Genomic DNA, 25,237 nt, shown 5'->3' with positions numbered 1-25,237 from the left:
CAAACTAACCATTTTCTCCAACAGTTTGCACAAGCAACTTGTTAGAGATATTGGCCTATAATTAGTGGGGTTGCTAGGGTCTTTCCTGGTTTACTGATGGTATGATTATTGCATGTCTCCATTTAGTTGGGAAGACATGCGTTAGCCATATGCTATTATATAATTTTAATAAGACTTCTTTAGCTAGTGTGGCTAAATTCTGGATCATTTCAAAAGAAATCATATCATGCCCCGGAGCTGATGATCGACATGATTTTAGGGCAAAATTAAGTTCGTTCATATTAAATTCTTGGTTATAATCAAAGGTCCTCATCAGTTTCAAAATTAAATGTATTATTTATTTTTGTGTTCTAATTCTTTTGAAGTGTTCATCTAAATTACAATAAGCACTAACATCTTCTATATGTTTGGCTAATATATTTGAAATATCTTGTGGTTATGATTTAGTTTGCCATTATATAGTATTGGGCTTCTAGGTGGTCTTACATGTTTACCATTGATTTTGGATTTTTGTGCCATATTTCCTTAATTGAAGTATTTGGTGACAAATTCCGATATATAATTTTCACGACTGAGCTTTTTCGAATATTATTGTTTTTCGAAATTCTGCATTATATTTATTGAAAAGTGGTTTAATGTGATCAATAGTTATACTTATAACTATTATCTTGTTTAGTTTGTTTATATTACAAGGGCCTTTATTAAGGGTGTTTAATCTGGACTTTAGTCGACTCAAATTACGTGCCAGTGTGTGTTTGGTTCGATTTAAGAGAGACAAATTATTAGACCACCATGGAACGGGGATATATTAGGGTTGAAGAAGTTTTGGGGATGCATTTATCTGCAGCACTGATTACAAAACTGGAAAAGAAATCATTTGTGACATTATTGTTTTGATTTAATGGGAAGGAGGGATATTTCTAGTTTGTAAATTGTATTTATCCCAATCAGCTTTCAGTAAGTTATATTTTATGGGAAATGATTGTTTTGGTTGTTCAAATAATTCAAAACAATTGGAAAGTGATCACTAGTATATGAGTCGTCTAGGACATTCCATTCCAGTCTTTCAATTAATTCCAGTGAACATATTGAAATATCTATTGAGGAGAAGGTTAAATGAGTTTTGAGAAGTACGTTGGTGAATCACTTTCATTCCAGGCAATGTAAATTCTGAACATTTATGCAATTCTCAATGTTTGAGCCGGCCAAGTTACTAGCATGTGCGCTGTCCCACAATGGGTTATGGGCATTAAAGTCGCCTACTATTAGTAGGGGGCCATTTACATTATTTACTATTTATGCTAAATCACTAAAGTTTGAGTTAAAATTTGGCTGATTATATAGATTTATTATGGAGACAATTTGATTGTCTGGCATATGCAATTTGATTGCAGTTATTTGATATGACAGTGATGTTATATTTAGGGGTTCATAAGTTGAATCGTTATGAACATATATAGCTGTTCTAGCTTGCCATCCACTATTGGTGAGTGGCAAGCTAATTTATAGTTTCTAAAGTCCTAGGAGTTGTACCAATATGCTGTAGACATATGCAAACAGGTTTATGTTCCTTTAGTATTCTCTGGATTTCACTAGCCGAAGCCAGTAGAAAATCCATTCATGTTCCACTGAATTATTTTATTGGTCATTGTTTGGGGGATTGGCGTTAGATTTTTGTAAGTTAATTGATGATTTAGCTACATCCCGTAACATTTTAAGAGAGTTTGTGTTGCTTTGTGGTTTCTTTGCAGCTAGGTTTGATTGCTGAATATTTGATGCATTGATCAGTTCTTCTTCATATTTCCTTATTAGAAATCTATTTGAGTTTTGATCATGTTTTTCTTTAGTTTTAAGGATTCTGAGCATAGTTCGCCATCTTGATGGAATGTTAAAGGGCATTTTCGGAACCTAGTAAAGTTATTTATGAAATTTCGGGTTATATTTTCATTTTTGTTAGGTAAACGATTGTATGTAATGATGAAACACTCTTGACATCCGCAAGATAAATCATGTTCCTAGTGTTGAAGGAATGGTTCTAATCTCTGGGTCCCATCTATGCTCCCATTACTGGATGTTGTAATATTTTTGTTAGGAATTTCTGGTATAGGCATACTGGATCTCCGATGTGCTGGTACAAAAGTTTGATTTGAACTTTTAGGTTTATTATTATTACTATTCTTTGGTCTTGTTGAGGTTGATTTGATGTGGTTGTAATTTGATTAATTTTATGGGTTTTGGTTCTTCAGTGGGATGTTTAATTGAAAGTTTCTGCATTGATTTCGGTGATGAGAGTGCAGAAGAGTTAGTTGATTTATCCATATTTGGGAATCGTTATTTATATTTGTTTTGGATTGTGGAGCACTATGGTTTCCACTTGTGATGCAGTTAATGTAATTTGTTTCTGATTAATGGGTGAGACTGGGATTTTGCTAGATCGATCTGTGAATGGAATGTTAGGTTTTTTCCCTTAGGGGAGTTCTGTCAATTACTTTCCTTTTTTTATTATGGTTATTTTTATCAATTAAGTTTTCTGTGGATGACGTTAATGTATTATGAGTTTCCAGATCTGGATTATTAACCTCTGTTGATTTTTCCATATCATTGGAATTCGTTTTGAATGATTAACTTCGCTTGTTACTGGGGAGGCCTGTTGTAACTGTACTCTTGGACTTTTATGAATAGTAGAGGAGGGGAGAGGTGTGTCACATCTATTCTGTGTTGAGATTCTTTATGTTTATTATGAGTTGTTACAATATTTGAATATGAATGGAGTTTTGCTGGGTCATTGATTCCTCTCACCTTCAGTTCGAGTTTGGCTTCGTTAACGGGCATACCAGTTCTGTCCATTAACATTTGTAATTCTGTATAATATTGATAAAATATACAGTCTTTAGATTTAGCATGATGATTTAATTTACAATTTACACATTTGAAGGTTTTGCATTTCCAATTTGTTGTGTGGTTTTCAGAACATACAGCGCATATAGCGTTATTTCTACATCTTTTGGTTGAATGGCCATATTTTTGACAGTTAAGAGCATTGGAGAGGTTTAGGGACAAAGGGGCGAACCTCTCTATTCAGTCCCAGAATTTTTATTTTTCGTGGTAGTTCCCGGTTTGTAAATTTTATTTTGACTATTTTAATATGTTTATTTGCATCCCTTCTACTTGGGACAGCATATATAATTCCAAGTCATGTATGTTATTGTATCTTAGTTTAAAGGGAGTCAATTAAGATTTGTTTTGATGGTAGCTCTTTTTTCATCATTGTCTGGGAGCATTACTGTGCCTTGTGTATAATTAAGTGTTTCATGGCTGGTTACTGTTACTTTTATTTCATTTATGTTGGTTATTTGTAGAAAGGTTGTTGATTGGGCTTTGGTTGTTGTTTGTATTAGCCATTCATTGTTTTTGATATGTCTACATTCCATGTCTTGTGTGGGGTGTATATTTAATAATTTGTTCTCTAAAATGGCTGGTGAGATCTGTTTTTCTGTTTTTAATATTAAAAATCTGGACCAATTGTCTGGTCAAAAATATGTTCAAAATGAACTAGTGTTGGATTTAGTCGATAGTTATTTCTTTTTAATTTTTTCACATTCATCGGTGATGAGCTGTCTTGTGTTGATGGGGTTTTAGGGGGATTACTTGTTTCTATTTTAGAGTTATTGTCCTTTATGTATGGTTCCAGTGTTACAATACTGGAGTTTACCAATTTGTTATTATTTGTTTCTTTTTCACTTTCTAGACTCTTCGAGTCTTTAGGGATTGATATTTTACTTGGAACAGGATGTTCCGTTGTAGCATTTCTATTTATGTTAAGGAGATTCGGGAGAGACGTTCCATTAGTCATCGACTGTGCCAGAATTTTACCATCATGGGGTCAGGGGTACTAATATCCTCAAGACTACTTTGCATAAAAATATATATATATAAAAAAAATAATAATAAATCTTGAAAAGATATCATTGGCTTTTATGAAGTTGGATGTTCCACTAATGGCACAAGTGGGAACTGACTCCCAAATGTCCGCATCCCTACCCTACCCCAAAAGGGGATGGCACATCATGATTAGTATGGCCCAAGTGTAAGCAAAACCCGCTTGCTAGGATTGAGTGTATTGTAATAATACAGTCATCCCCATCCTAATCACAATATGGGCTAACCGGACAGAAAGCCGAGAGTCCTATTCCTAGAACCAGGCCCCCTGGAATCCGTGGTCAGCTCCACAGAATAGTTCCACCTGAAAAACCAGGTCCGAACATTATCAGGTAGTTGATGGTTCTACCACAGTTCCCACTATTTAGCTTCAGATTCAACTTCACTCCATGCCATGATATGTTTTCTTATTTATTAATTTTGGTAATTTTGAAAAAGTGGAAAAATCCACGAAATTATTCTAAAAAAGCGTATTTATATATATGTAGGACACTTGGGATCAAACTTAGGAAAATAGATCCCTAGGTTCGAGAGCCCCCTCACCACGTCAAGGTGGTCCCAATTTGAGGGGATCTGGTTCTCAAATCGATGTATATTGACAAAAAGTGTAAAATGATAATAATGATAATTTTTTATGGGGGAGGTTGGGGGAAGGGTCCATGGTTTAGCTACTTGAATGAAATGCAACTACATCCGAATCTAAATCAAAGCGCTGATAAAACCTGGAAATCTAAACGTATCCTTTTGATCGCCAGCCACTTGTTGCAAATCGTTCTTACCTCGGAAACTGAGCTTCTTGGACTAATTCAGCTGAATCTTTCTTTGCAATTTGTCTTTTGCAGCAGAATCAGAGGAAGAGGAAACGTGAGCACCACTAAATGGTTTTCCATCAAACGAAAATTACTTGATTCCTTAATCTCATTTAGTATTCTCTTGGTGCTTTTCGAGGAAGAGTTTCGGAGAACTCAATAAAGAGATGGCGCTGGAATTTTCAGAAACTCAATTTTTTTTATTTATTCTTTTATTGTTGAAATATCTTCATCACCCCCTCCTTTCACGTAGCTTGATAAGAAAGAATTTCATCTTATTCAACTCTCGTTATCTTTTTGATCGTCACGTTTCTTACTTTTTTCCTCTGGGCATATTTCATCACAATAATCTCTTTACGTTTGATGATTTTATCCTAAATGCAAAATTTACTCGACATGGGAATATAGAAATACTTCATTCTTCATTGGTGAATCATATTTACTAAAAATTATATCACTTCTTCTCTTAACAATAATGTAATACAAATAAGTTTTTCAGCTCCCAAAATCTGTTGGTGACATCGATCTTTCACGAATTCTGGACTCTCACTGCTCGAGCGGGGTTCCAGATTTTAATAATTTGTTTGCTGACAGTTAGTGACATCTATGGTATGTTGTCATTTTCAATGATTACAGTAGCCATAATTCAACAGATGTTACCTAATAGTTAATAGATTAAGCAAGTCAATAAATCACATAAGGGGGATTTCTTTTATGTGCAACACAAAGGAGTATAGAAATGACATTTTTTTAGTACCCCCAACTCTCTCTCTCTCTCTCTCTCTCTCTCTCTCTCTCTCTCTCTCTCTCTCTCTCTCTCTCTCTCTTATGATTCGGACTCGCATCGTCAGATTCATTCCAATACTTCCTTAACAAATCAGTTCCGAACTAACGAATAACGATTGACAACAGGACAAAATACAAAAAAAAAAAAACACAAAATAACACAGGGTATTTATTTGCAATATATACCGATATAGAAAAGGGTTCTGCATTCACTCAACTTGTCTTTTAATACTGAGGAAGTAAATCAGTGTAGTTGAAGATAGAAGGAGTGTTATGTGCAAGATAGGGCTATGTACATGCATATATGCATATATATATATATATATATATATATATATATATATATATATATATATATATATATATATTATTTTCACAGAGGGCATCAGTGGTGCAAAAAGTTCAAAATAGGAGATTTTTATTCCAAGCTGTCAGAGCCTCGTCTGCTTCCATCTTCAAGGACCGAAATAAAAAAAAAACATGCATGTCAGGCGTATACAAAGCACAGGATCGTAAATGTCTTACTTCTCCTCCTGACCTGTGACCTGGATATTAGGCCTCGCCTCCACGTGACCTTCGCAGCTGCATCCTTTCTTGTCGGATGTTCATGAAGTTGGTTAATCCCTTCCACGTGTCTGTTCAGCTTTGTCTCCACGACTTCGTAAACTATGTGGCACGTGGTAGAATCCTCATTTTTTCCTGTTTCTTTCCATGGTCTTCTTGGAACACGTCATGGGAGCCCTTTCTGCACGCCTCATGGTGTGAGGGTGGAGGACGCTTTTCGAGTTCTCGCCTCGCCAGCTTTAATGGCGGCGGAGATGTGACATGATGAATGACGCTGGGGACCTCCTCCCAAAACAATATCGGCGCTTCAGCGTGAATGAAGGTGGGAACGGAACCATTTTGAGAAAATATTTTCCTTCCATGTTTTTATGCACCAGCTGGACAGATGGTTTATATTGTGTTTACTGTCATCCACGAGGCCGCCCATAAAAAGTTTTAGGTGCTACAGTTGATATTCTGGTCTCATTATCATTAGATGACGGCCACTGGCAGACAAAATTAAAAGGATACTTTCTGTCCTTTTTCCACAAGATTATCGTAAGTTGCACCAGCTCATTTCCCTTGAGATGTCCAAGAATTTGCTACAATGGTGAAATACGAACCTCACTTTTCGGTCAATTTTATTGGGGCAAAAGACATATTAAGAAATGAGTAAAGGAACACGAAAATAGGATGAGAATTCCAAATCATGCCAACGGAGGAAATAGACAGTCTCCGTATAGTCCAATTCGGGAGGGTAATCCATCCCCTGTTGAGCCCCTCAGAAAATTCATTGTCTTATAAGTTCGAAAACCGTCACATTTGTTTATTACATAACATATATTGATGAATTCCTGCAGTCTGTGAAGATTACAGATGGAACATATCATCAAAAGTATGATTACAAAACGATTGTGGAAAGAGCGAGGAATTTTCTAATTAATGAAGAGATGTACAAAGCTCCTCGTGTATCAGATAATAACATAATGAGGGTGTGACCAATATTATTAATAAGTGAACCACAAGACAACATTTGAACAACAAGAACAATCTTCAATGACGCAAAATGGACTTTTTGAGGTGGTCTGCAACCATAAAGAATGCAGGTGCAAGCTGCATTGGCCTTAGTTCTGCAACCAGGGGAGGAGAGGGATTAATATTTCCGTAACACAGGCGTGTATGATTGACTCCTTCAACTAATTCAATAGGATGTAGATTTTAACTATAAAACGATGATGGTTCGACTAAAAGAAAATGAGGAACCAACACACTAATTTATTGTTTCTTAAGAAAAAGTGAGAAAAAATATTTGCTGTTTCTTTGTGATGACCTTCAGCGCATCAACTGGAAAATCATACAAAATACATTTATGAGACCCATCACATTCACTAAATAAAGAACAAAATATGTTAAAAAACTGCTTCCCACAAGGAAGAAGCCATGTTCTCCTATTCCCTTATTTCATCCACAGTCATGGAAAGTCAAAGTTTGTGTTTCATGTCCACAAGATTCATAAATTAGGGAACTACTGCCTTTCAAATACTTTTGAGGGGAAGAAACTGTTTTATCTAACCTCGTTCTGTTTATTTACACAAATTCACTGAACATTCACAAAGAAAGAACTTTTATTTTACAATTAAGATTATTTCAGTGATCTTTGAATTTATGCACATAAAATGAAACTTGATAATGTGATAGTGTAACTTTCTTCATTATTAAGATTCCTTTTAACTGTCTAACGTGAAACTTAAACCAATAAACTATTGCAAATGTCTATTTATCCATTAATCCATTTTTCAGTTTTAGCACCTTAAAAGTGGATCGACAAGTGATTTGTTAATGTACATTTTATTAGTAAACAATTCAAGTCATTTACGCAGAAAGCCAAGATAACGTTAGGATAAATAAATACATTAATTCATATTTCTAGTTGAATTCCTTGATTTCTTAAAGTTCAGAGAAAGAAAAAAAATTGCGAGTCTGTCATTATTTACAAGAATCATCAGGTTTAATCCATGATGAGTTCTCACGGAAGTCTTCATGCATAACTCATCACTTTTATAATGGTCCTGATATAAAAAACAAAATATGAGGAATGCATTTAAAGAAATAATGATATTTATGAGACTTGTCTAGAAAAATCATTCAGAAAGAAAGGAAACGTACAGATCATTCTAAAACAGGTAAAAGATGAATGACTGAAAGGTTTCATTCAAGAGATTAATAACAAAACCTTAGTAAAAAAAGCTTTGGCTTTGATAGATGGAAAATTGAAGATGGATGTGATGGAGGTTATGTTAAAGATGAAAGAATAAAGGTCTTTTATCCAGGAGTGATTAATGATCAGTCTAGGCTCTTAATCGTTTAATCAATGGGAACAATGGAAACTAAAGTATTGGGAAAGAAGATAAAATGTTTTGTTTCTGAAGTGGTTTAGAGAGATGAACCTTTGATGGAAGGTCTTCAAATAAACACATTATTTATGACAAGAAAAAATCATGTTTCCTAAAGGAGTCTATCAGAACATCCGGTTTTGGAAATCTCAAAATTAAAGTTTAGTCAGTTCCAGAGTGACCGTTATGTAATTCGGGGAACTCTCCATTTATAAAAACAGAAACATAAAATCGACGTTTCTTGGAACTGCATCTCACTAAGAAGTTGAGAAAACATCTCCATTCTCCTTACATATATGAACGATCAACAGGGAACAACAATACAAGTTCCGAAAACTATTGATTTGAGTTGAATGATATATTATGTTTTCAAAACGCAAAACGAGGATGGAAAATAATTTGTGGATTATTGAGCAAAGGCTAAAATATTAAACGAAAATCTGATTCAAAGTGCAATCTTGTCTCTAGTTTTAACACAGGAGAGCAAAATCTGCTACTCTAATTGGGAAAAAGGCTTTAAAGTTGCTCGTCTGTTTTAAAACAGATGAGTTATAAACTAAAACTCCTCAGAAATTTCTCACTTTAAAAAATATAAATAAATAAATAAACAAATAAATAAATAAATACATAAATAAATAAATGATAAATAAACTAGTTTTACCATGCCCTGCTATTGAGAGAAATTCGCTGTCTGTTCGATGATTTATGGCTTTCAAAAGAAAAATAAAAGGCATCAACTGAGAAGTTATGAGATTTTCCTGTGAATGGGAACAAAAGAACCAGTTTGGGAGAGAGAGAGAGAGAGAGAGAGAGAGAGAGAGAGAGAGAGAGAGAGAGAGAGAGAGAGAGAGAATGACGTTTTCAGAATGAATTAATGGATAGCGGTAACTCATCTAAAGACGGCCAGCGTCTGCCACCAGGGATCGATCTTCGAGAATTTACCAAGATGCGCGACGGAAGACCTGATAATGTACGACTTTCGCTGCAGACAAGAATTATTCAAGTAAACCGATATTATGGTGTCTTGTATTAATCCGAGTTACGTTTATTGCACCTGACTCAGCGTGAATAGCCCCTCCGACCACCAAATAGCCCAAACAGTAACGAACAGAGGATTATCCACCATAACAAAGCCATTGGTAAATAAAAGCAAATGCCGGAGTCTCTCAAAACACAGAAATTTCGTTCCCTGCATGAAAAAAGCAACCTCTTCAAATTAACGACCGAGTTCTTCCAGAGTCTCTTTCTAGCACCGCGGTCAAAGTAAGGAAAACAGATTCTGAAATGAAGGTGAAGTCTTCCTAGTTTACGACTGCGACATGTGAGGGTCGAAAGGACGCCGGGGACGAGCTTTAATGCGAGGGTAAAAGGAGGCACAATACTGTAGGTCATGAAGGAATGAATGTGCACAATCCCTCAGTCCTGACGCAGCTACTCTCACAATATGACAATTGTTTTACCAGCTCTATTACTTGGCACAGGCCCATGAAAGAGACTGGACAACAGAGAGAGAGAGAGAGAGAGAGAGAGAGAGAGAGAGAGAGAGAGAGAGAGAGATTTGACTTTGGAAGTCAAAGAATAATCTGCTTTTCGTGTGGATATTTTTATAAATAAAGTTGAACAAAGGAATGCAAAAACGTCGGCCGTTTGCTCACTTGGTTTGTCAAATACCTGATTTCCAGATCCCCCAACACCTCATGTATTTTTTAAAGAGTAAATATAGGACAAAATTCCTTTTTAGAAGTTATGTATATTACTTTGTAATTTTCTCATAAAAACATTCCCTTTAACCAAACAAAAGAATTTTTCTTAAATAATAACACGTTCATATTCAGTTAAACCCTTAAACATAAGGTAAATATTCCAAAACAGCATTGTTTCTTTCTGTCCTGAATAAATAAACATTCTATAAAATCTGGAAATACCTTGAAAAATATTCTCTGAATGTTTACAAACGAACTCATTCATGAATAACAATTTTTTAAAATCCCAATGAGATTTCAAAAGGCAATAGATAGGCCGAAGTGTGCGTCAGTCAGCATGTGAGTCCATCCTTCTGATTCCCTTCTCCCCCACCGTGACCCTGAGTCTTCAAGTTCCATTGCTGTCTGTCTGCTTGTCTGTCTGTCTGTCTGTTCCGAGTTTCACACACATCATATTTTGATGAGTAAGACGACGATTTAATTCCAGCTAGAGTGAGATGTCCAGCTGCATCATCTAAATCTATCTTTTCTTCAAAGAACTGTGGTATAACATCAAAGTTATTTGTGTGAACGAGTGTCTGTGTCTCTCTCGCCGGAAGAGGGTACCACCCCCGTCAGAGAATGATGAGGTGTTAAATATAAGGGAGCCTTGCGTGTCTATTTCACCTTCTTGCTGATTTACAATGGACAACTACAACAATCACTGAAAGGAGAGAAAGGGATGAGGCTAATATATGTCTGAATACGTATCATTACCATCCTCCACAGCGATAGTCGTTAGTTGAGGCTATAGAGCGTTGTTGAGGGCGAAGAGATGTTTGCCTAAATGCATCCCTCCTCCTGGGGTATATGAGTTTTTTCATTTCTCCAAGGCAATCACTCTTGTGATTGGGTCCTTGGTCATGATTTGGTGATAACCGACTTTCATATCATTCCAACTGTCGCGTGAAAGAAAATCGTTTCTTCTCAGGAAATGTAACTTAAGGTTTAGAGTATCGTGCTCTCTTTTTTTATATAAATAGTGGTGATTCTAGCAAGCACTTTTAATTTTTCATGGTAAGAGGGAGTTTTATTTCGCGTTCTCAAAGAGAGAGAGAGAGAGAGAGAGAGAGAGAGAGAGAGAGAGAGAGAGAGAGAGAGAGATATGAATAAAATCAAGTTAATACGAGACTTAATACAGACAATACTCGAAGTCAATTTCCGTTTCGAAAGTCGTAATTACAAACCTGACTTAGACACTTGTTCGGGAAAAATGTCCGCCGAGAATTTTCCTAAAAAGACAGAGGGAGACTTTAAAGAGTCGCTTATTCTGAAGGTTATCCCACTTCTCCCTCAGACTGATGTCGCAGTCTCTAAGCGACTGAGAGAGAAGCGCAAAGAATGGAATGTAGGTCGATGGACGTGAATAATTTCTCCCATTGACGTCATATGCTAGCAAGATTACATCTGAAGTTTTTTTTTTTTTCCAGTGACTAAATCTCAATACTGATTTAGTTTTTAGTACAGAGATAAATTGAAAGACAAAAAGCCAAAAGAAAATGTCTTCCTTTCTGTCCTATTCTGCTTCCTCCCACTTCTGAGGCCTCATCAAATATCCAGATTTAATGTTTTATATTTATGAAATTGATGTTCTTGGTAACGCAAGCTGAAATCTTCTTAATGTTATAGATATATCGAGAATTGGTTTTCGTTTACTGTCATAAATTTATATGATATTTCTAAATAAGATTAGGTCTTCTCGTGTATTCATCTAAATACTGGGAATCCACATATTTGGGCTGAGTTACACTACGGAACTCTGATGCTGCTATGCGTCAGTCACTTTTTTTTTTTTTTTTTTACTTTGGGCACCTCTACAAATTTTGTGGCCCAACGTGACAAAATACACATCCGGCACAAATTGAAATTACTCAATCATATAATAATGATTCTAGATCCTTTGATAATACTTCCCTCCTGAGAAGCAGAAGTTGGAGTGATTGGTGCAAAGAAGGTTCGTCACTAAAACACAGGTTAACAGGACTGCATTTTTTCCGTCCGTTTTTGCAATGTTCATTCAAATAGAAAAATGTCTAGAAAGTCCCTTTATTCAAAACTATGAGTCTCCTCTCTGAAAATAGGTATATCCTGCCCGCTTGGACATAAGCCTTGCTGTCACATAACCTGATGAGAAAGGTGGCACTGGGATGCCAAATAAAACCTCGTGCAGGGAACCAAAGGATGACATTCTCCATTTCGCTGAGTAACAGATCAATTAGCTTTTGATGAACTGTCAAACACCATTCAAAGGGGAAGCAATTTTGTTTTACAGATTGCAAGGTCAATTTGATACTAATGTCACCATGACATCTCTGGGAATTGACTCCCTAAAATATTATAGAATAATAGCAAGTAATAGAAATGTCTTCCCTTATACGACCGAGTAGGAAGTCATTGTTTTAGCTAACAATAAAATTTAATGAAACCAATCAGAATCTATGATTGAAAGGTAAAAAAAATAGTTTGTGTTCTGAACGACGATTACTCTGTCCTTATGCTCTATAAGTGTCCGAAGATAACTACAAGTAAAGGAGAGACTGAACGCTGTGAGAGACTTTTGATTATTTATCTCAGACAAGCAGAAAATGCAGCAGAGGAAGGTGGGGGTCCTTCTTTTCTCCTTCGAAGGACCTCGCCAACTCTGAATTGCTTCCTGACACAGAACGTGAAGGAGGTGCCCTTGTGAGAGAGTCGAGGTTTCGACGCCTCCTGAAGGGGGAATCATGGAGTCAGGGGAATCAATTACAGGATGGGAACAGTCAACAGGAGTTTGGTGGAGCTTGAGAAGAGATGTGGAGGAAGAGGGGATGATGAAGAAGATAGAGAGGAGGAACTAAAGAAGGAAGAGGAGGGTGGGTGGTTGGTCATTTTTTTTTAGAACATCCAGACTTCCTCTCTCAGGAAAAGACAAAATAAGAGGTCGGGGAGAGAAACAGAGGAGAAATTCACCTGCTAACAATCTCAAACAATGAACAAAAGGTCTCATTCGGAACAATGTTCAAAAGGAATCATTTTACTGGCTTCCATTTATATCACTTATATTCCAGGGATTGATAATTCCAGATTTTTTTAATGTTTCTAATATAGTGATATAAAACATTTATTTAAAGAATAGAGATGATACGCAAATTACTATTACTGTTATTACAGTAACTTGTATCCATATCCATATCCATATCCATATATATATATATATATATATATATATATATATATATATATATATATATATATATATACTATATAGATATAGAGAGATAGATAATGCATAAAAGACAGTAATTTGCATATATACTCATATATATATATATATATTAAAATTTCGTAAACTCATATTCCGTCATAAATATATATATATATGTATGTTTCATACATTTACTTTATATATAGTTTCTATGCCTTCTCAGTTTCGAAGATAAACTATCTGATAATGCACAATGAAAACGAAGGAGAAACCAAGAAATAAAGAAATAGAGTTCTTAAGGTTAAATGTCCCAACAGTTCATATTAAATCAGGCCTTTCCGGGAAACTTTATGACTAATCAGTTTAAGAAAAACATATATACCATATAAATAATTTGACTTCATGACTTACATAAAACATAAACAAGTAAAAATGGTTAACAGTCCTAACATAAACAATCGAATCAAAAATGTGAATTGTCTAGTACATAGTTAGTCCAACAGAAACAGGGCGGCAGTCTAATGAGACTTGTTAAAAATGTAGTAATTTTGAATGTGGGACTATCTAAGTCAAAATAAAATCAATTTGTATTGATTTTTCATGGTATGTATAAAGAGTGGGTCTGTTTTGAATATGCCTATACTGCCAATTTAAGGTATGTAATTTTCACTATATTGAATACATGCCGTTTCAGAGATTTCTCAAAACAGTTATTGTTTCTGAGGCAAAAGATTCTTGCGAGACCACTGGCGGATAAAAACATTCTCAGCATGTTTACTAATGGCATTTAACTTACTGCAGCTTATGCTGTGCAATTGTTTTTCAACAGTTGTTGTAATCATTTATTGCAAAAATGAATCTCTTGAATACTTTCATTTAGTCGACTAATGGCTGTTTGTTTATTAAAGTAATTTAAGCTGGGTTTCGGAGAATATGAACGAAGGTAAGAATGCAAATGGCGCCTGAAGGATATTGTTCATAAATGAAAATTCCTAATAATCCGCTGGTAAATAAAAGAAATTTGACCAGAGAGAAAACTCATCTTTCAAGAAAGTAAAATTGTTTATGACAATCCATTATTTAATTTTGCGTCATCAAAGATATCTGACTAGATAAAAAAGCTTGCAAAAACAGATCTTATTTCTGACTCTCTCTTGTTTATTATGGAAAGATCTCGCATTGATCATCAGATTATTGTCTGCTACCTTTTCGATGTAGGTTTAAACTTTGAGTAAAGCTGCAGATTTTTAGTTTTTTTGCAGATCAAGAAAGCTATATTCTTGTTTTTTCCTTCTCAACAGTAAACTGGATTGAAAGGTGCTAACCCATTCCAATGACCAGAACTCGAAGGTCTATGTCCAAGTGAATTTTTAAGCAGATACTAAACATGTCGTCAACATAACGGAATACCATAAGTATATTGTCGTATCAAATGGAATTAGCCAGCCTCACACTCTCATAAAATTCCATGTAAATGTTAGAAAGAACAATAAGGCAATTCCCCCAACTGCATACCAGATTTCTGTCTAAAACGATTTACTTTTGCAAACAAATTAAGTGCTACTACGCAAAGTCTAATTAACTGCGTAAAATGACACTAACTGGTAAAATAAAAAAAAATCAGAACATCATTAACGGGCAGAGCACAAGTGAACAACGCTACTTACAACGAAACTAACCATAATTTCATCGTCCCGTCCATAACGTCACGTTTTTTGCAGTTTATTAACAAAATCCACAGAAATTATGATATGGGACTTGGAAATTGCAACTAACGGCTGCAACAATCAATGACAAGGAATCTAGACAAAGACGTATGTGACGCAACGTGCTGTACTGACATGGCCTAACAGGATAATTGAGTTTATGGGTCTTAACTACCGTACAAAAGCACGTAGACTTGATTATATGAACGAAACCTTGCCAATCATGTCCTGATTTTTCCAAAAATTACATGTCATTGTCTGGAGAAATTGCAATATTAACTCTCTCTAATGGGTTAGATAAAAAGGGTCACATGTACTGGCATCGTTTAACAAATCATTCATCTTATTTAAATACATTTTTATATCATGAGTGACAATGACCTGCTTTGTTGGCAACCAAGATATATAGATTATCATCATCTTTTAAAGGATTGACACAATGAACCTCTTCAAAAATAATTAAGATACGTTTGGATGTAAGCCCCATAAACTATGCCTTCAGCTATGCTCAAAATATTATTTTTCTGGAATTATATTCTACTAACTTTTCGCCTACGTTTGCTACAAAACTCTTGGTGATATTTACAAGAGTCTGGCAATCTTTTGTAGGGTTATTAAACCATTATCTCAAACTTAACGCTGACTTCTCATTTCCATTGATAGCTGTCGGGGATGAAACTGCAGAAACTGGAAACACCTCCTGTCTCTTCCCATGTCCCACTAACTGGATTAGTGATTCCAGTTTTGAGGTGCGTCGTCTGAACTTCCGCCCTTGCTCTTCTGAGACGACTTTAGACCAGTTCCCATGAGGGCGGTGCCACTCCTGAATTATGTCTCTATGGAAGTCAACTCTGATACGCTGAACATTTTTAAAACGCTGCTTTGTGGATTCTCTGGGAGCCATATGGAAATTCAGGAAGATGTTTTCCAATTCACCAACTAGTTATAATTCTCCAAGGCTCTTCCCTCAACCGGATGCTTTGAGTCAGGTCAAGGAATTTGGCACCTCACATCACTCTTACAGTCTTGGATGATGAACTTCCCCTGAGGAATTACCTATATGAAGCCCTACCCCAAATATAGGATATATATATAGGAACGGATTTATAACTATATATATATATATATACGCATACACGGAGAACGCCTACATATTCTGGCAAACATATTCCGATTATAGCCTTTGCATTGATGATGCCTGACCATTTAGAACCATTAAGAGAATTTGATGAAGTATTTTATGAATGGTTTCACCTCCTGTGGTGAGGATTACCTAGTCAAGACATGCAAAAGTCATCCCTGGTAGCTGGAGCAATGACCCCCCCCTTAGGAGCAGCTCTTCCAACCTCTGACTGGCAACACTCCATCGAGAGGGATGCAAAGAACGATTATGTATCTATTGAAGGAATTGCTAAGTTCGACATAGTCATAGTCACTGGATGGAGAGGAACGCATGAACTTACCTCCTCGTCCTGTTCAAGAGTTTAATTTAGATTTTGATCTAACATTTTGCAGTTTAAAATTGAATAATGTGTGTTGTGGATTATTGTGTGCCCTGTGTGTTTGTGTCCCTTCCTGTTTTAGAACTTTAATAAAAGTGTTGTTCATCTGCTTTATATTATTTCATCAAAACTTTGATGGATGTATGAAACTAACATTGTAATGATGTTTAAAAATATGCATCCATATTCCAAATAAAAGGAAGAAGATTAGTAGCTGCATTTTTGTCTCTAATCATTTCTTTTCATGAAATCTATTCTGATTGATAATTTTCATTTTTGAAAGATCATAAGTCTCTTAAATTGAAACGAATAAGAGATGATAATTCTAGATTTTTGAGAGAGAGAGAGAGACATTGTTTTAATTCTGAGAGTGATAATTCTATTTTCTTATGATAAGTAAACTGGTACAGAATTTAGATCATCTGTTGATAGATGATCTGATATGTCAATTCTATCTTTTTGACCGCCAGGTGTGGACAACGATATTTTTAAATCACTTTCCCCAGCAGCAAACAGTGTCCTGATTGTGATTTTTCCTTCTTACATATAGCTTATCATAATATTAAGTTGAGATTATTTCAAAGTCAACATGGGTGGACCAGGAGGCTTCTCCTCATTTTGCCTGCTTTATTTGTAAAAAATTGCCCTATTATAGGGAAGTCATCCAATGCTAGATACTTTCTCAGAGAACCCTAGATCATGATACTGCAAAATATATTTATTTAATATAAAATAAAAACATACAGCCAAAGGGTCAAAACCAGGACAGTAACTAAATTAGCCCTCAAATTGTTGAGGGTAATGTCTGGGCACCTGCACAAGTTGAGAACCTTTCTCCTGTGGATGTCCCAGCCTAACAGGATGCCTGCCTGCTGTGCAGTGAAAGACAGGCTGCTGGAGGAGGACCGACAGGCTGGCAGGCCCTGAGTTCCCTTTGGGAAGGAGTCACTGCCAGGTGTGGGTCATTGGCATGGCCCTGGGGTATCAAATACTGTAAATAACTTTATTTTCATAATGTGGCATACGGAGGACAAAGGGACCTCCATTTTGCATGAGATTAAGGGCATGTGGAATCAATCTGAAGCCATCCTAAACCTCTTGAAAAAAGCTTCAGGCTTCAAACAGAGACTCCAGAAGCCAAGGCTTGCTTAGGAGGACTGAGCTTCTGAATGGCATTCGCACACTCGCGATTTTAGAATCTTGCCTCCTCCAAAGGGATCCTCTCCGGTATAAGTGTTTCAAATAAAAGTTGAGATACTGAAGATTTTAGACTTACTTAAAAGGCACCGATAAGCTTTGATTGGTCACAAACATTCACACACACACATACCAGTGACGTAACTGGCATTCCATTAGTGGCCCCCTTTCCTGGGGCCAAGATATTTTTTGGGCCAAAGAAATTTACACAAAACAAATTGGCTGCTGCAGTGGACCACTTCTGTAATTAATAAAATATACCAATTAGTAAAATATGCTGTTCTCGAATATACAGTATATCCCACGTGAATGAAGGTCAATAATAGTTGCCACAATTAGTAAACCTGTATTTGAATTTATTGCTAAATTTTCAATTAATTTTCAACTCCACATATGCAAATGTATCAAATACTGTAAGGTTTAAAGTTTAGCTTCAAAGGGAATTTCAAGGGAACGGGGTGGCAGCTGGGAGGGCCAGACATCCCGACTAGGGGCCCCACCACACCGACGCCACGCCACTGACACACACACACACAGTTGACCTGGAGACCCCCGAGAGAGAGTTTCGAGAGAGAAACCTATTCTATGTAAATCCGTAACGGTCGCATATTCTAAACAAAGATTCTCTGAAACCATAATTAAAGTTTGCATGTTTTTACCCTGCATCTCTTAATAACAGGTTTATTCCGTAATTACACATATTATCGTGGTGTTAACGGCTCAAACTACTGTCAGCAGACGATAAATGGAGCTTCCTAACAGCCACTTTCGTTATTCAAAGTTTTAGTTCTGTAAGGTAAAATAAGAATTAAATAAGTGGTATCCTGAAATAACTGACTCTTTCAGCAGTAATCAGGTTTCTTTTTATATATATTTCTGTCATTCATATATATATATTGTATATATATATAAGAATAGCCGGTTTAAAGAGGTATATGAAGAATGTTAATAATATATATGGATATATCTATATATATATCGGATATAGAACAATGAACAATCAGAGTTACAGTCATAAACAAACAAAGCAAAAACCAGAGAGGAAATGTCAGACAAAGAAGCAATCCACACTGATTAAAGACAAAAAATAAAATAACAACTAACACAGATGTATCGTTACATGAAAGGAGATGCAAGAGAGAGAGAGAGAGAGAGAGAGAGAGAGAGAGAAACACCTAAACTTGATAAATGACATAGACGAATGAATAAACACCGAAACCGTCCCTCTGGTAGAGTCACAGAACCTCCAAGTGTTAACCAGTGAAAGCGGTGTCGTATGAAAACCCAAAGCGTGCTCTCCAGCATCAGACATTCAGGAGATAGACGGATCGGAAATAGCTCGGGAACCTTGGTCGGAACTCACAGTAAACATAAATGTCGGTTCAAAGCACAGTAGCCAGATGGCAAACGGTTTCTAATTTACCTGAACTATTTGTCTACCCACATTTGTTTTGGTCTAAATCTAATGATATCAAATGAAGTATGTATTTTCTATCTTTTATATACTATTTCAACATCAGTTGCAGTATTAGTAATAAGTGCAGGTGATTATTTTATCTAGTGTTCTAAAATAAATAATTTTATAATAAGATAAGTAAATTCACAATGTTCATTAGTGAAGCAGTTTGAGGCCACGAGATAATACTTAAATATCAAGGTCCTTCATATCAGGTTATCGATGATTGTCCTTCCCAGTTTTCTTCACTGGTTTTTCTTCACTGGTACTTTGTTCCGTAAATAAAAAAAAAAAAAAAAATCAAAATCGAAACTTTCATGGTATTTAAAGATACTAAATCCACTGAACTATAGTCTTTGATGGAATGTTTAATAAAGTTGCCTCAGAGATAGGTTTTTGCTATGACCGGATGATGGTTCTTCTGACCTGTTTGTTGATTTATAAAATCATAAGATGGCCAGTATAGTTTAAACGCTTTGATTTATGAATGTTCTCTTATTTCATCTTTCATCTCGGAAAGTATACGGATTTTGCTGTTTTTCGCCACATTTTTTGGGCAAATCGTCATTTTAAATCCACCAAACAAAGAGCCACCAGTGAATACTCCTTGCTAAGCCATTTCCCTTCTTGTTACTTCCACCAAAGAAGCTGCAAGATTATGTTTTGACCTGTAGCTGTCCATCAGCTTTGATAAAACATGGCAGATATTTTACATGTTGTGGTTTTATAATATAAATCACTCAGATGTTGATGGTTTATTGCTAAGGAAATTATCTCAATGCATATATTTTTCCCAGAACTCGTCGAGAAATTTGCCCTACACTGTAAAAAGTTAAAGGTACAGAAAGGGTATAACGATGGAGCTGAGGTATATATACAAGGTAAAACACCCCAAGGCTCAAAAATACCCCTCTGCATCAGGAGGCAGGGTATTTTTTGTGAATAATATACCCTCTATTACACTTTGTCTCAAAATGGGCTTGGTAAGTTTATGTGATCATGTCATGAAATGAACTTTTACTCTGTATTAAATCACCACATTGTTACACTGATAGTGTAATGCACCAAAAAAGTTACTAAAAACATATTGGTTTTGAGTTATGGATAGTTTTGAAGCAAGAATTCCTACTACAAAATGCAGTACTTGGCAATTTATATTGTTGCCACGAGTCCCTTGATTACACAACCGCAGTTATAATATATACATCCATATATATATATATATATATATATATATATATATATATATATATATATATATATATATGTGTGTGTGTGTGTGTGTGTGTGTGTGTGTGTGTGTTGTGTTACACAGACATACGCATATGGCAGTGTAATATGTTCGTTGTCCCATAATTGCGCATGTTGCTGCGCGCCGCGACTCAGGAGCCCGGAAATTTCAATGGTGTGCTATGCAGTGTAGATAAGGTGCTGTGTGATGTAACGCTGCTTTAATTGTGGCCTCTAAGCAGTAATTAATCGTTATCAGGAATATAATATCTACATCGTGAGAAATTACTCTCACAACGATTTTTTCAATATTTTGTGTATTCACTTGTTTCCATATTATCCATCTCTTTCTATAGAGTTATTAGTAGCTTATGTCAGTGAAATCTTCCCACCTGCCCAGTTAAGGCGCTGTCACACTATATAAATATTTCCGTTGACTTTTGAATTTGACGTCAACTTTTATGTTTTGACGACGACTTTTTAGTGTCGTCGTCACGAATTTTGAAAGCGATAACGATCGAATTCAACCCACCTCTCCCTCTACCCTACTCTACTCTACCGTCGACTTTATCGTTTGTTTACATCTGGGAGGGAGGGCGCGCATTTCAAGGTCATCAGAGCAGTTTTTGGTAGAAGATTTGAGGGGAGACGTTGCTTATGGGACCGCAAGCATGATAGTTCTATGAAAAAGGTCTCAAGATGAAGAATTATGAAGAAATCACCAAGCGGGGGAAAAGTTTCCGGAACTTGCTGACCTTCATACAGGTAAGTCTGCTACTACTCTATATCTGGAATATCAGATCTTATAGCCTAATATCTGCTATCATGGAGATTGTCTTATAGCCTAGAACCTAGTCGTTATGAAAAAGAACCTCTCAAGTGTGCATTATCAAATTACAGAAACTCACAAAACCTCTCTGGGAAAAGTTTTGACTGCTTCCTTCACAGAGGCTAAGAACCTGACTCTGGTTAGGCTTGACTGGCTATCTGGAATATCAGATTGTCTTATAGCCTGAGGTCTACAGAACTGACTCTGTTAGGCTACAGAACCTGACTCTGGTTGGGCTACAGAACCTGACTCTGGCTGAAATTACAGAACCTGACTTGGCTATAACTCTGGTTAGGCTACAGAACCTGACTCTGGTTGGCTGCAACCTGACTCTGGATATTTTAGTGCTTCAGAACCTGTTAGTAAACTACAGAACCTGACTGGCTAGGCTACAGAACCTGACTCTGGTTAGGCTACAGAACCTGACTCTGGTTAGGCTACAGAACCTGACTGGCTAGGCTACAGAACCTGACTGGCTAGGCTACAGAACCTGACTCAGGTTGTGTAAATAAAGTTAGGACTATTCTATTTTTCAGCGGCAATGCTATGCCTAGACCTATATAGGCTGGTCTAGAAGTAAGCTATTCCTAGCCTAGTTTGAACTACTGCCGACTGTATACTAATTAGCCTAGAGAGCTTGGGTTATCCTAACCTAATTTTTCACACTTCACCTAAGATTTTAAACGTGTAGGCAAGTCTGCAACCCATGCCCTGAAAGAGGACATCATGCTAACCTAGCATGAAACATTTAATATACCTAAATAATTTCTGTAAAGATATTTAGTTCATTAGTTAATAATTTTTATATCAAGCTAAATATATGTTTTTCCCCTTTCAGATCAAGTGCGGGCAAAATTTAGTAATTTGAAGGGATACTTCATCCATGAATATAAAAAAATTCAGGCTGCTCCAAGTGGTTCATGTGGTAAACCAAGCTCCAAGTGGGAATTGTTTGATTTGATGTCTTTTTTACATGATACAGTGGCTTCACAACCTACATATTCCAGTGACATTAATGAACAAGTAAGAGTATATACATATGTGTATTACATTATTTACATAGCAGTTTAATAATAGGTATAATTACTTGGCATTTAAGAATCAAATTTGCACAATAAACCTGCTGTAGGCCCAGGTAAGCAAAAATGTAAGGTTAGGTCAGTAAGGTCAATAGAAAAATCTAATATTTTTAGTTAAGTAAAGGGAATTATGCTTGCCCTTCCATAATCTTAAATTATCAGAATTACTAATGCATCATTACCTAAAACTGATCCATTATACAGCAGTTTATGTTATCAACATATTCATAATAGAGTAATATATATATTTTTTTATTTACAGGTAAATCCTATAGATAATCCTCTAGTTATTGAGGTTACTCAAAACACTTTTGATGAATTTCAAATTGGAGAGTCAAGTACGGGTTCTTCAACTCAACCTGTGTCCCCCAGCTTTGACCTTTCTAATGGAAGTTCTGATCGGTCTGTTGCACCAGCAACTTCCGCAACTTCATCTCTACAGAACCAAAAAGCAAGTAACAGTAGTAAGAACAGGAAGCTACAAAATTCATTTGAGGAAGAATGCTTGCAAACCCTCAAAGAATTGGGCAACACCAGTACGCCTAACGACCTAGGTTTCAGTGTGGGAAAAACAGTTGAGGTTTGGATAAGGTCCCTACTAGTAAATGGACAAAAGGTTGCAGCAGCTAGGATTTCCCAAGTCGTCCTGGAAACTGAGCGGGAATATGGCTTACCTGATGATAAAGTAGGTTAACAGTAGTTATCAATTTGGTGCTAAATTCTGTCAGTATTTAATCTCTGGTGGTAATTTGAATTTCAAATACATGATCTGTAAGACCTCAGGCTTTCTAGTCTAATCAAGTTCCTGTAGCTGTAAACATTTTGTATACAATAAAGTTCAGTCTAATCAAGATTGATGTCATGCAGCTTTAAACATTTTCTATGTAATAAAGTTGATTAAAGCAATTTCAGGTTTGTTTCTCCAGGTATCGCAGGGTACATATTTAAATTCCACATCGCTCTTCATAACTTTCTTATAAGTACTGAGGAGTAAATAATAGCAATTGAACAAATAATGAATTTTATTTTAAGATTACTGTATATACAAATGCAAATATTCGAAGGCATATGGGAGAAAATGTCCACTAGTGCATATAGGCTCGTTCATCTTGGAGTGGTACTGCCCTTCATTATTAAAGTAATAATCCATTAATGTGTTCCTTACATTTTGGGCATCACTGGTACTACGTCCGCCATGTCCAGGACTACTATCCAAACCACTGTTTGATAAACCTCTCTCTTATTTCAGGGGGTGCATACAAATTCTTAGATTGTGCACGGATAGAATTATGTAAAACCACTATAGCAAACAAAATGTCCTTTACATTGTTTGGACAAGTTTGGATAGGTTTTGATAACACCTTAAATACTACTGAATGATACCAAAGGCATTTTCTGATGTGCGCCTTGCTCTTGACAACCTATAATTGAATATAGTTTTACTTTGTTTAATTCCTTCCTGGGAAAGGTTTCATCAAATAGGGCTTAATTGGGAATGCCTCATCACCAACAATGACATATGGGCTTTGCTTATCAGTGAAAGGTAAGCAACATGATGATGGGATATTTAAAACTTCACTATCTATTGCTTCCTTTAGGCTACACCTATCCCAAACCCCACCGTCGCTGGCTCTTCCATTAGCACCTATATTTACATACAGGAACTTATAAGATGCATCAACTAATGCCATCATGATCATACTAAAATGACCTTTATAATCATGGAAACCAGCACCAGAATGTGGGGGCTTTGCATTTAGCACCCTTTTCCCATCTAGTGCCCCTATGCAATTTGGAAAATTCCATTGCTGGAAATAATGCAGAGCAATTTCATTCCATTCCTCAGGAGTTGATGGAAGTTTTAAATATTCTGTTTTCATTATGTTGTATATGGCTCTGCATGTCTCTGGTATGAGGGATGAAACCAGATTATGGCTAATCCGAAATTGATACCCAAGGGAAACTTGTGATTCTCCTGAAATGAGAGAAAAATTCCCTTAGCAATAGTATAAATATATATATTCCTAATGTACATACTGTAAACCTTGCATTTTTGCCTTGACATATTGTACTACAGCTTATCTGGAATTATCAGTTAATTAATAACCATACTGTCATCAACTATAAAGTTTAAAATATAATAGTGCAACCACAAAATTTACTTTTTTTTTATTATAAATTGTGTAAACACGCAATTATTTTTTAATTATGTTACCCAATTAATAGACAGTATAGCTAGGTTAGGTTAGGTGGTTGTTTTGAGATTGGTAATACTTTACTAACCTAGCCTAGGCTACTTTGATGCCTGCCATTAGGTTGCAGTCTAGTCTGGGTAGCCTTATGTACAATTTTATCGAATACCTTAATCTTAATCTTGGCCTTGGCTAACTTATGCCAAGACCAAATTTGTCCTTTCCTCCCCTGAAAATCCAAAAAATGTACACCAGCCTAGACTAAGCTTACTTTTTTCCTACAAGAATCTATCAAACATGAATAGCAACCCAAAAACGAACAGTGTACAGATACAAAATGATCAGCATCTTTCATGCATAAGTTCTGGGGTAATTTATATGCATAACCTAAAAAATCAACATATATATTGCAGCTTGTATATATATTAATACACCATAGCCTAGGATATATTAGCAATTCAACAGCTAAAACAATACCAAGTAACATAGCCTACCTGTTGCTAAATAACGAAGAGTGAATAGGTCAATCAGCTAGTGCAGCAAACACAGCTTTTTTTTTAGTATCAGCTTTTTCAATGATCATTCAAATTTCAGTGTCACCAGGTTTAACAGATGAGCGAACTGTTCTTTCGTCAATCTAATCCAGTTCT

The 25,237-nt window shown here is 35.9% G+C and overlaps 1 protein-coding gene across 1 annotated transcript; it reads left to right on the top strand.

Annotated features, from left to right (window-relative positions):
• The first annotated feature begins 12,961 nt into the window (after positions 1–12,961).
• Positions 12,962–23,301, top strand: LOC136830868 (uncharacterized). The gene is made up of 4 exons (XM_067090840.1): positions 12,962–13,064; positions 21,214–21,252; positions 22,155–22,339; positions 22,658–23,301. Exons 1-4 carry the CDS (start codon positions 12,962–12,964, stop codon positions 23,087–23,089), a joined length of 759 nt encoding a protein of 252 aa, XP_066946941.1. The 3' UTR covers positions 23,090–23,301.
• The last annotated feature ends 1,936 nt before the right edge of the window (positions 23,302–25,237 follow it).

This window comes from Macrobrachium rosenbergii, chromosome 47 (genome assembly GCF_040412425.1).
Source record: "Macrobrachium rosenbergii isolate ZJJX-2024 chromosome 47, ASM4041242v1, whole genome shotgun sequence".
Classification (NCBI taxonomy): domain Eukaryota; kingdom Metazoa; phylum Arthropoda; class Malacostraca; order Decapoda; family Palaemonidae; genus Macrobrachium; species Macrobrachium rosenbergii.
This window is presented reverse-complemented; position numbering and strand designations above follow the sequence as displayed.

Coding starts and splice junctions, on each gene's coding strand:
- LOC136830868 (XM_067090840.1), top strand. CDS start 12,962: ATGGGAACAGTCAACAGGAGTTTGGTGGAGCTTGAGAAGAGATGTGGA. Junction 13,065..21,213: donor ACTAAAGAAGGAAGAGGAGG/GTGGGTGGTTGG, acceptor GAAATCACCAAG/CGGGGGAAAAGTTTCCGGAA. Junction 22,340..22,657: donor CCAGTGACATTAATGAACAA/GTAAGAGTATAT, acceptor TTTTATTTACAG/GTAAATCCTATAGATAATCC.